At 39.5% G+C, this 12,794-nt stretch overlaps 1 protein-coding gene across 6 annotated transcripts in view; it reads right to left on the reverse strand.

The window, feature by feature from the left end:
- Positions 1-6,619: 6,619 nt before the first annotated feature.
- DDX50 (DExD-box helicase 50) overlaps positions 6,620-12,794 on the reverse strand; it is a 33,336-nt gene continuing 27,161 nt past the window's right edge. For all 6 annotated transcript variants that reach the window (XM_005907309.3, XM_070364507.1, XM_070364511.1 and 3 more), the window contains 3 exons: positions 11,170-11,304; positions 9,971-10,015; positions 6,620-7,113 (listed from right to left, as the gene is read on the reverse strand). In XM_005907309.3, coding sequence (XP_005907371.1) covers positions 6,835-7,113; positions 9,971-10,015; positions 11,170-11,304 — 459 coding nt within the window. In that variant the 3' untranslated portion in view covers positions 6,620-6,834. The remainder of the gene's footprint in view (positions 7,114-9,970; positions 10,016-11,169; positions 11,305-12,794) is intronic.

The raw sequence follows: 12,794 nt of genomic DNA on the forward strand, positions 1-12,794 counted from the left end.
CTATGAGAAAATAATCTGAAAAAAATAGATACATGTATATCAGTATAACTGAATCACTAACCTAAACTCACACTGTAAATCAACTATACTTCAATTAAAAAATAAAAACATGAAAAAAAAAAAAGCCTCATAGGTATGTCAAGGTTTTTAGAAAACTCAAAATGTAATCACTTTGTGACCAAGGGAAATAACTGGGAGTTTTATTTCTGTATTTCATAAGATTAGTTTTTACTGCACATTCTTTAATCTGACAGTTCAAAGGAAATTGTTCATGTTTCACAGATTATGTTTCACAGTGTCAATTTTTTAGCAGATAAATTTATGTAACTATACGATGCTTTCACTTAACACCCTGTGATATCCTTGAGCCAGGAGCTTTGATTGATTTATCCATCTTTGTATCCTTAAGATTTTGGACAGTTCCTGGCACACATTAGCCTTCCACGAGTAGTGGGGTAAGGAAGGAACCCTTTGAAATAAATTTTAGTTATATGTCCGGGCAGGAAAGCAATTAGGAAGTTGCAGTCTAGTCAATAAACCACAAAATTACATGATGCTGCTGTATATGATATGGCTGTACACAGTACAGGGACATTTTTAATACCAACAGATGTTCAACAACAGAATAAGCCCAGAATGCTACTAAATGGGAAATTTTTGTCAAGGCTCATACAGTAAATTCTTTTTTAATATACCTGCACATAGGCACAAGGCCAAAATTCCAAGGGGAAATATGCAAATGGCCCTTTTTGGCTCAAAGGTCGCCAGATTACTATATTTAATCTAATCATCTGTACAAAATTCAGTAGCAAGTGGAAGAAATGGGTCTTACATCCATTTGATAGGGAATTGGAAGTACTTCTTGAATTCTGCCAAGCCAGTCTCCTCTGATGTAGATAATGTAATGTTTTCATAAAATTGGGAGAATTTTCTATTTCAAAAAGTATGTACACACACATACACAGTAAATTAAAAATCTATACAACAAAATGTAAGCAGTAATGATCTCTGCAAGAGGTAATTATAGGTGATTTTAATCTTCCATTTATCAATTTTTTTTTCAAATTTCCAACAATGAACATACATTACTAATATTTTTTAAAGGAATATAGTTTTTAAAAAATAACTATTAAGCACTACTCCCAAATTATACAAAACAAAAATGGGAGGCTTTCAGACATTCACACCAAAGTGTGAATTTATCATCAAATTTCTAATGCTGAAAGGAATAAAACATTATTTACAAATTCAAAAGCTGAAGATCAAGGTAATAGATTCAAGTTCAAGTAGGTATCAGGGGACCACAGCACTAGGGTACAGAGCATCATACAGAAGGCTCTGAATAGCCGAAAGGTGGAGCCCTGAAGGCGCTGAGCTCTATGAAGAAGGAGCAAAGATAAAGAGGTGGAACGCAGCCCAAAGCTGAGAATTTGGTAAGGAATTTGCCCTGCCCCTCCTGCTTCCAGAAGACAGAGAAAGCTATTGTTTTATTTTCTTAGGATTTGCCCCTTTCCTTCGGAGGAGGAAATGGCAACCCACTCCAGTATTCTTGCCTAGAGAATTTCGTGGACAGAGGAACCTGGTGGGCTGCTGTCCATGGGGTCGCACAGAGTCAGACATGACTGAAGCAACTTAGCATGCATCCATGCATTGGAGAAGGAAATGGCAACCCACTCCAGTGTTCTTGCCTGGAGAATCCCAGGGACGGGGGAGCCTGGTGGGCTGCCGTCTATGGGGTCGCACAGAGTCGGACACGACTGAAGCGACTTAGCAGCAGCAGCAGCCCCTTTCCTTGCTAATAAGGATGCCGGCCTTTAGCAAGGGGACCCCTTAAATCCATTCTCCTTGGCATTTACCTGCATGCGTATCTTTTTCACTCTCCCTTACCCTCCAGTGGCTCTTCTAAAACAAGGTCTATGAAGCCTTCCAATATATGACCCTTGTCGTGTTCTCACCACCACTTTCCTCACAGTCCAGACCCTGACAATAAGAACTACTTATCGTTCGCCATGCTTAGACCATGTTGTATTAGCTACTCTGTGCCTGTTTCTTTTACCTCTCTTAACTCACAATCATCGTGGCCAAACGCTTTCTCTGAACCTCCCACCCCAGCTTCCTGGGCTGCACTTGGTGTTCTGGTACAGAGTTTGCCAGTCATCACACTTCGTCATTGCCATGGACCCAGGTTTATGTGTCCATCTATTTCACTATATTCTGAGCTATCAAGGGCAGAGACTGAGCACTCCTTATTAACTTTTATATTAATAAAACTTATTCTGAGGTACCAAACACCTCAGTAGGAATGCAGCCCTTATTCCATTTTGGGTATCAATACAGAGCTCTGCTGCTGCTGCTGCTAAGTCACGTCAGTCATGTCTGACTCTGTGCGACCCCATAGACGGCAGCCCACCAGGCTCCCCCATCCCTGGGATTCTCCAGGCAAGAACACTGGAGTGGGTTGCCATTTCCTTCTCCAATGCATGAAAGTGAAAAGTGAAAGGGAAGTCACTCAGTCATGTCCAACTCAGCGACCCCATGGACTGCAGCCTACCAGGCTCCTCCGTCCATGGGATTTTCCAGGCAAGAGTACTGGAGTGGGGTGCCACTGCCTTCTCTGAATACAGAGCCCACACTTACACAAATGCAGACAGAGCCATCTAGATTTCCCTCCCCCAAGCCATTAGCTATTTGGAATCCCACTGCCCATAATCAAAACTTCTCAATCCAGCACCAACAGTCCTTCTTTCCTCTTGGGCTAACTGTAATCTGGCTCTTACTGGAAAATACTCCCCTATTGCTTCCTCACACATACATTGCTTATTCCTTCACATCCAGTGTATAACTGGTATCAGTGTCTTCCTCTTTTCCTCAGTTACTCCTTGACTTTCCTGTAAATGCCCTTGTGCCTTTGGAAATCTGTGGTAATCTCACCTTTTCCCACTCCTAATTCGAGTAATTTGCCAACCTCCACCACTTATGGTATTTTGGCAACTGGATTAGTCTTATACTTCCTCCTCAGTTCTCGTTTGTCTTCATTCTCATTTGTCTTCATTATCCATGGAAACCATCCACATTAACAACTGGCTTCTCAGTTCTTTGACCACCTAAACTGAAATAACCTTTGCCCCCAACAGGCCTGCTCTGCAATTGTCTTCTCAAAAGCTCCTCTCCTAAATCCTCAGACTCAGTCCTCAATCCTGTGCCCCTTCTGCGTCCTCCCTACTGTCAACCCCATCTCCACTTCAATTCCTAAGCAGTCTAGATTCCTTGGACTGTTAATCACTTATGCTGAATCCTTAACATCTTCACCTTGTTATCATTTAACCTTAGAGCAAAACCCCAGTCCCCCATCAGCTGTCTCCCACCTCCACTCGTACAGCACAATGCTGAGTGTTGTCATAGGAAATCACTCAACCACTCTAATGCCACTACAAATTCAGTCTCTCATCACAACTGGATCTCTGTGACCCTGTTTGCCTGGTGAGTTCTTCATTATGTTCTCTTCTCATACCTCTCGTTTCTCCACTTTCCTCAAATTTCCTAGCCTACTACTTCCCTTTTCACCTTCAGTGGCTGACCATGCAAAACTACCACAGGAAAAAACAGGAAGACATTAGCCAGATATGGAGAAGGCAATGGCACCCCACTCCAGTACTCTTGCCTGGAAAATCCCATGGACAGAGGAGCCTGGTAGGCTGCAGTCCATGGGGTCGCTGAGAGTCGGACACGACTGAGCCACTTCACTTTCACTTTTCACTTGCATGCATTGGAGAAGGAAATGGCAACCCACTCCAGTGTTCTTGCCTGGAGAATCCCAGGGACGGGGGAGCCTGGCGGGCTGCCGTCTGTGGGGTCGAAGAGTCGGACACAACTGAAGCGACTTAGCAGCAGCAGCAGCAGCCAGATAATCTCTCAACTTTTTACCTTAACACCTGCAAACTCACCTCCATGATAATCATACCTTCCTCTTGACATTAGAGATGGGCTTCCCTGGTGATTCAGATGATAAAGAATCTGCCTGCAATGCAGGAGACTCAGATTCAATCTCTGGGTTGATCCCTGCGTCAGGAAGATCCCCTGGAGAAGGAAATGGCAACCCACTCCAGTATTCTTGCCTGGAGAATTCCATGGATATAGAAGCCTGGCAGACTACAGCCCATGGGGTCACAGAGTCGAACACAACTGAGTGACTAACACTTTCATTTTTTCACTTTTCTGCTGTCTATGGCTAAAATTTCCAGAATGTGCTTGAGCTCATTTGTTTGGATCTTCATAGAGATTTTGATCTATCATGCATTAATTCTTTCTCCTCCCCACTTCCATATTAGTATTTCAGCATGCTCAAATTGCCCTCATCTCCCCACCCAGCCAACACAAAATTCTCACTGCAATCTCGTCCTTTCTTCTACGTCATTTTAGCTTGTTCTTCCTTATTCCTAGCCAAGTTTCTGGAAGACATGTTCATTGTTTGTTATCCCTACTTCACCTCGCTTCTGAAGCCATGGCTAAATAGCTTCTACTCAATACTGTGTTAATATGGCTGCTCCCCATATCAATGTCTGCTTGCCAAATCCAAAGGCCATTTCAATTTTCTCTTCTGGTGGCTCTGGAAGCCCCATATTTCTGGGCTTTGGGCCCTCTTCTTGTCACCCCTTCTCAGTGGGATCCCCTTTCCTCTGCTAAGCAGTAAGTACACTGGTATGCCGTTGGGTTACATTTTCAGACCTTTTTCCTTACTGTACTTTCCCTGGATCATCTTATCTACTAACTTAACTACAATTACCATTTTTTATTTATTATTGCCAAATCTTTCGAACAGCCTCTCTCCTTCATATAAATCCAACAGCCTACTGTTTATCTCCACATATGGACTACTCAATATTAAAATACATCTAATCCTGAACTAGTCATGTTCCCTCTCTCCCCCAAATAACTTTTCTTGCTCTTTGTTCTAGTACCTATTATCTCAGTGACGAACATAGGTTTAATTCTTCTGCCTCTTTTATCTTCCAATTGAAAGCACCAAGTCCTAACAATTCCATATCCTAAAACCTCTGAAATCTAGCCATGTTTCTCAAAGCCCACTGCCACTATTTAGCATAGTAGTTAAGAGTGCTGGTTCAGAAGCTAGACTTGGTTTAAATCATCACTCCACTATATATCATCCAGCTGAGTGATTCTAAATAAGCAATAACCTCTCAAGTGCCTCAGTTTTCATCACTCAAAATATGTTACCTATCATTTGTTAGTGCAGACCACCACCACCTCTACCTGGGATTACTCTGACAGCATCTTAAGAGGGCTCACAGTGCCTAGTCAGGCCCTTCTGCAATTCAGTCTCCTCAACGTAGTCAGTAATCTTTCTGAAACACAAATCTCATCATGTCACTTCTTACTGTAAACTCTTTAATGATTCTCCCTTGTCTTCAAGAAAATATTTCAACTCCTGGGGCCTCTCTGGTGGTCCAGTGGTTAAGACTCCATGCTTCCACTGCAGGGGTTGCAGGTTCAATCCCTGGTCTGAAAACTAAGATCCTGCGTGCCACGTGGCCAAAAAAGGAAAAAGAAAAAAGTTCTGTGATACAGTATTTCAATTCCTTAAAAATGCACACAGGACTTTTGAAATCTGGTTCCTAAATCCTTATCTATTACTGTCCTCTATCACATGTAAGCCATACTGAACTATGTGGAGGCCTTCAGATTTACAGTGCTATTCTCTACCTCTGGGTTGCCGCGTATACAAGCATCCCTAGGAAATACTGCGGGTTCAGTTCCAGACCACCGCAATAAAGCAAATACTCCAATAAAGTGAGTCACACAGATTTTTTGGTTTCACAGTACATATAAAAGTTATGTTTACACTATACAACAGTCTAAAGTGTATAAAGCTTCATGTCTAAAATAAGGTACATACCTTAATTCAAAAATAGTATCAGAAAAAATAGGACCAACAGACTTGTTCAACACAGGACTGCCGCAAACCTTCCATTTCTAAAATATACAGTTATCTGTGAAGTGCAACAAAACGAGGTAGGCCTGTACTGTTCTGACTACAAACCCTCTCCCTTCTAAACTGGCTAGATCAACTTGTACTTCTGCTTTACTTCTCCTATCACTCCATCTAAAAAAGCCTGACTCCTAAGGCTGATTAGGCACACCCCAATTAGATCCTTCACATTCCATAGCTACTTTCATCCTAAACATCAGGTGTTAATCTCAACCAGAATTGCTGCTGTAAACTGTAAGTTCCTTGAAGATGGCGACCATGCCTTATTCACCACTATAGCCCTGGGGGCTAGGATAGTGATGGGCACACAGTAGACATTCAACAAGTAACTTTAACTGTTGAATAAATTATTGAGGATGCACTGCTTGCACACCTTTTGATTAACTTTATCTAAAATTTAAAATGTTACATCTAACCAATCACGTCACCAGTCTTTACAGCCCTTTAATGCAAAAGGCATTTCTTATTTTCTACCCTATTATTATACAGAAGGAATGATCTGAATACAGACACACCATATTTTGTATTATGCAAGTAACGTTAAGATTGACTTAACTGCCACATTTTTGAAGAATTTTAAAAGATTACATTGAGAAAATTCTTCACACACAGTGAAAAGAGACAATAAAAGGAAGTTTTTTATTCAAAGGTATAACTTGATAAGTAGATTTGTTTACAACCATTCTTGTGAAATACTTTTTAAAAAAATACAACCAACTTCTTTCCAAATAGCAGACACAGACCTCAGCTATGATGACCTAATTTTTGGTTGATAATGTACATGATTATGCAGAAACAGGCAAGCTCACACTGGAAGATTAACTATCTCAGTCAAAATTCCGCTTGTGGCCCCCACTTCTTGATCGATTTCTATTCCCACTTCGTCTTCTACCATCTTGTCGACTTCCTGTCCGACTCCCCTGCCGACTCTGTCTACCTGACCGGCCACCGGATCGACCACCTGACCGGCCTGACCGGCCCAACCGGCCACTTGACCAACCACTCCTCTGTCTGGAATTAGAAGATGTGTTTCCATCATAATATTCTTCAATTTCAGGCAACTTGGCTGGCACTGAGAGTATCCAGTCTGAATCATGCCACTCTGCCTGTTGGGGTAATTTACAGGATTATACAAATGCAAAATAGAAACCATAAGCAAGCACATGAGTACAGGAGACTCTTTGAATATCTATTAGCTAAATGTCATCAATCCATTAAGTCCAGAGTATCTGGAATAAAACTAAAAACCAGAAAGCAAAAAATATTCAAAGCTAAAACATAGGAACTTAAGTTTCCTAAATTTCATGAACAAACAAAACAGAAACAGACTCAGATACAGAGAACAAACAGGTGGTTTCCAGAGAAGACAGAGATGAGGGGGATGAGTGAAACAGGTAAAGGAGATCAAGAGACAGAAACTTCCAGTTACAAAATAAATTAATCACAAGGATGAAATGTACAGCTTGGGGAATATAGTTAATTATACTGTAATATTTTCGAATGATCAAAGTAGCAAGACTTATTGTAGCGATCATTTTGTAATATAAATATAGAATCACTATATTGTATACCTGAAACTAACACAGTTTTGCAGGTCAATTATATCTTTAAAAATTTTTTTTTAAATGTAGACACTGGGAGGAAATGCTTCAAAATGCTAATAGTGGTTATCTCTGGGGGATGGGAATTTATGTATGATTGTTACTCTTTTTTTGTTAATCGTTCAGTCGTGTCCGACTCTTTGCGACCCCATAGAGTGTAGCCCACCAGGCTCCTCTGTCCATGGGATTCTCCAGGCAAGAATACTAGAGTGGGCAGCCATTCCCTTCTCCAGGTGATTATTACGTTATACTTTTATGTGTTTCTAGTTGTCTGCAATGAACATCTACTCCTTGTAAAACTACACACACAAAAAAAACAATAAATGTCATTAAAAATGAAAAAAATCCTGTTAAAACTTAAATCTTAAATTTAATGCAACAGTACAAAGCTTGGATCCTCCTCACCCCCAAAAAAGTTTCTAAAAGCTAAGTATTAGTTGGAAGAGAGATTTTCAGGCCAATTTTGGCACTCTAAATTCCTACTCGGTTTATACATTCTAAAAGAGCCCACTGGTTTCTCAGCACAAAACAAACAGGCCACTAATAAGTGGTCATTGCTTTCAGAAGGTATACTGACAGAAACAAGGTCTGAGAGCTGATAATGCAGATTAAAAATCTGTCAACAGGGACTAAAAATGTTGCTATTGGAAACAATTTCGTATTGGGGTAAACAAAATATAAAGATCAGCAGTGCTTAAGAGCATCAATATGTCATATCCTGCTACACTGTCTTTCATTGTGATCATGAGTTGCCAAGGCAAGTTAATATTAAAATACCTTACATGTCAGAATGAGCAGAGGCAAATAGCCACACACACAACTGGTGGCAATATATGACCAGAGCCTTAAAAATACACACAGTTTTTGGCCAAGCAGATATCTTAAAAAGTTCATCTTAAAGAAATAAACTTGGCAACGCATAAAGACTTAGCTATGAAAAAAAAAAAAGACTTAGCTATGCCAACATTTAAGGCCGACCTGTTTATAATGCATGTGAGTTGCTCAGTCATGTCCGACTCTTTGTGACCCCATGGACTGTAGCCTGCCAGGCTCCTCTGTTCATGGAATTCTCCAAGCAAGAATACTGGAGTGGGTTGCCATTTCCTTCTCCAGGGGATCTTTCCAACCCAGGGATCAAACATTGTAGGCAGATTCTTTACCATCTGAGCCACCAGTGCAAATCTGTTTATAATAGAGTACTAGTATCGGAAATAATCTAAATGTCAGAAAAATAGGACATTGGTTAAGCTGGTCACCCATATGGCCAAATGCTAGGGAGCCAATAAAAGTAAGTAACTGTATAGTTGATAAAGAAATGTGTTTACAACATATTCTGAATTTTAAAAAGGACTTTGAAAACCAAATAATCCCGTTCTTGTGTCAAATATGTATGTATCAGGGACACAGATAGACAAATTTCACAGTGTAGGAATTTAGTGGACAATCTCTTTCTTCTTCAGATAAAATACAAGGAAAATTTTTTTAAAGAGATAAAGGAATTGGAGAACCTACAGAGTAAAAGAGACAAAAATCAAATTATACAGAATGAACTTTGCAGACCTTCTTATATTTAAAAATATTCAGGAGACAGGGGAAAATGTAAACACAAAGTTGGATAATACTGATGAATTACTATTTTGGGGGTTTAATAATGGTATTATGTTTTTTGAAAGTGTTTTTAATATTTTAGCTATATAAAAGTATTTATGGTTGAAATGATAAGACTTCCTAGAATTTGTTTCAAAAGAATACAGGAGAGAGCTTCCTTGGTGGCTCAGTGGTAAGAATCCACCTGCCAATGCAGGAAACATGGCAGTTCGATCCCTGATCCAGGAAGATCCCACATGCCACGGAGCAACTAAGCCTGGGTACTACAAATATTAAGCCTGTGCTCTAGAGCCTGGGAGCTAAAACTACAGTGCCCATGTGCCTCAACTATGGAAGCCTGTGAGCGCTATAGCCCAGGCTTTGCAACAGGAGAAGCCACTGCAACTAGAGAAGAGCCCCACTCTCTGCAACTGAGGAAAAGAAAAGCCCACACAGCAAGGAAGACCCAGCACAGGCATAAACAAAATTAAAAAAAAAAGAAAAGAAAAGGAATACAGCGTAAGTGGATGGAAGCAGACATCAAACACAACTGACCGTGAGCTGATACTGCTGAAGCTGGGTGATGAGTACATGGGGATTTGGTATGCAATTCTATTTTTTCACATTTGACAAACTGGATATTTATAATTTATTAGTTTATTAAGGATTCTTTCACTGATTTACACATTATAAAGATATTATAAATACGTCTTTTTAATCTCTGTCTTTTAGAGAAACATATTCAACTATTTAACAGATAAAAATTTTTATATACCTGTAACCTTTCTGATTCAGTTGTGGGAACATCAAAGCAAACACCCTAAAAGCAAAATGAAAATATTTTTATTTAGATGCACACAAGTTGATTTTTTAAAATGCCTTCTTATAATTTTATATAAACTAAAAAAAGAAAAGATTAAGTGGGTCACATGATTACAGCTTACCAGCTAATACATAATAATAAAAAAATAAAAGATTAAGTGGGTCCCATGCTTACAGCCTACCAGCTAATACATAATAATAAAAAAATAAAAGATTAAGTGGGTCCCATGCTTACAGAATTAAACCAGCTAATACATAATAATATATGACACAGAATGACTGTTAATTGTACTTCCTAAATTTAAAAGTAAACCAGTATCTAATAAGAATTGACTACTAATGAGCACCTAGAGAATTCCCTAGAAAAGTTTTTGTAGACGCTATAATGTTCCATGTCCTGTGTAAAATGACCCATCTAATAAATTCCTTTAAAAATTTAATAACTGAAGATGTTTCCTCTTTGATCTTGGCTGCCAGTACACTGAAAGTTAATTAATATCCAAATATAGCAAATGGTTTGGCCTAAGGATGTAAGTATATTTTCCCTCCCCCTCCACATTTTTTCTGAATGTACGTAGTTGTCTTACGATCTTTTTTGAAGGTAATATTAAACTTTGAGAAAGATAACTTTCCAATAAACAAGTTAATAAATTCTAGATTAGCATGAACTTATATAATCAGGTGAGATGAATAAATATAACGTCTTTTCACAAAACCATTAGAAGAAATCAGTCACTAAGATTACAGATGGCTTTAACTTCGCTATTTCATAACTGTACAAAAATACCTAATTCAGTTATCCTCATTAACAACCAATAGCAGGCCACTTAGAAACCAATATTGTGTATTCTCTTAAAAAAAAAAAAAGATTTAGCTGTTGCAATTATGTTGCTCAATTGTAAAAAATAAACACACACGACCACATATGCCTTCAAAGGCAGAAACTTAGATAACTTGAATTACAAATTAAGGAGAATGACTTACAGCTTTCTAGAGGAATGGGTTACTTACGTAACTCCCCAAACTTCCAACTGGAAACACACTAACACATGGATAAAATAGTATTATTTATCCCATTAGACTTCAAAAAAACAATGAACAAAATCTACTAGTCTTTATAAACATATACAACAGTTGTCTAGAAAAGCCTACCATATTTCCTTTCAGGAGGCACATTCTGGTAATCTGGGACACAGCATTACTACTCAGCTTTCTGTTAAGTTCTTTCCAAGCACAGCTGACATCCTGTATTTCTTCTGGGCTTTCCAGAGTCATGGTCACAAACCCCTTAAGGAATAAAAGTCACACTGTGTTTGACAGAAAAGCAGCAGCAATAGGACAATAACATTCTAACTTAACAGCCTTTTTTGATTTATGGCGTCCCAGGTGGCACTAGTGGTAAAGAACCCCCCTACCAACACAGGAGACGCAAAAGACAAGGGTTCAATCCCTGGGGAGGGAAGATCCTCTGGAGGAGGAAATGGCAACCCACTCCAATATTCTTGCCTGGAGAATCCCATGGACAGAGGAGCCTGGAGGGCTACAGTCCAATGGGTCGCAAAGAGTTGGACACAATTGAAGCAACTTAGTGTGCATGCGTACACTTCTTATAAGCCAACATGACCAGTATAACATGACCACTAAAAAAATAAACTATACTAATATAAGACTAATGCTTATAGATCATTGAAAGTACCATTCTTCTATACATTGATGTAAGACTACATTTAATTCTTAACATAATGCTTCAAGAGGAAATTATACAAACTACAGCATCAGGGATAAGATAAGGTAGTGAAGAATTAAGGAAATGCTGAAGGACTCAAGGTTAGCTTTGAGTGGAAAAACAAGAGGACATAAACTTGTTTAAACTTTTGAAGGACTACACTTGAGCAAAAATGACTTGCTTTGTAAAAGTTCACTGGACAACAAAACAGTCAACATGAAGAAGATATAGGGAGGCATTGATGTAACAAATGGTTAAGTGCCCCCTACATATGTGCCAGAGACTGTCCTAGGTGCTAGAGATTCAGCAGTAAATAGTCCTTTGTCTCAGGGAGTTACCTTGTAGTGTACATGTAGCAAGGGGTTGGGGTGGGGGTAGTGAATGATGATGGGAGTTGTTGCTGTTTAGTTGCTAACTTGTGTCCAACTCTTTTGCTACTCTGTAGCCCACCAGGCTCCTCTGTCCATGAGATTTCCCAGGCAAGAACACTGAAGTGATCATGCCATTTCCTTTTCCAGGAAATCTTCCTGACCAAGGGGATCAAACCCAAGTCTCCAGCTTGGCAGTCAGATTCTTCACCACTGAGCCACCAGTGAAGTCCAATGGTGGGAGAGGAGACAGGTAACAAAGAAGTAAATACACATAATGTCATAGTAATAAGAATCATGGGAAAAAAATAAAGCAGGGGAAGAAAAGGAAAATAGAGAGTAAAGGCAGGAATACGCTACCTTAGACAGGGTGATGGGGAAAGACCTCTGATACAGCGATACCTGATAGAAAGCCGAGTGAAGTGGAGGAGGGAGCCAAGATTAGTAAAAGAACATGCAGAATAATCTGATAGAAAGCCGAGTGAAGTGGAGCAGGGAGCCAAGATTAGTAAAAGAACATTCAGAATAACCTGATAGAAAGCCGAGTGAAGTGGAGGAGGGAGCCAAGATTAGTAAAAGAACATTCAGAATAATACAAACAAGCACAAAGGCCTTGTGTAGGGTTAAGTTTATGTTTGAGTATCAGCAAGTAGGTTACAATAGGTGAAACAAGCAAGGGGAGA

The sequence above is a fragment of the Bos mutus genome, chromosome 28 (assembly GCF_027580195.1).
Source record: "Bos mutus isolate GX-2022 chromosome 28, NWIPB_WYAK_1.1, whole genome shotgun sequence".
NCBI classification, from domain to species: Eukaryota; Metazoa; Chordata; class Mammalia; order Artiodactyla; family Bovidae; genus Bos; species Bos mutus.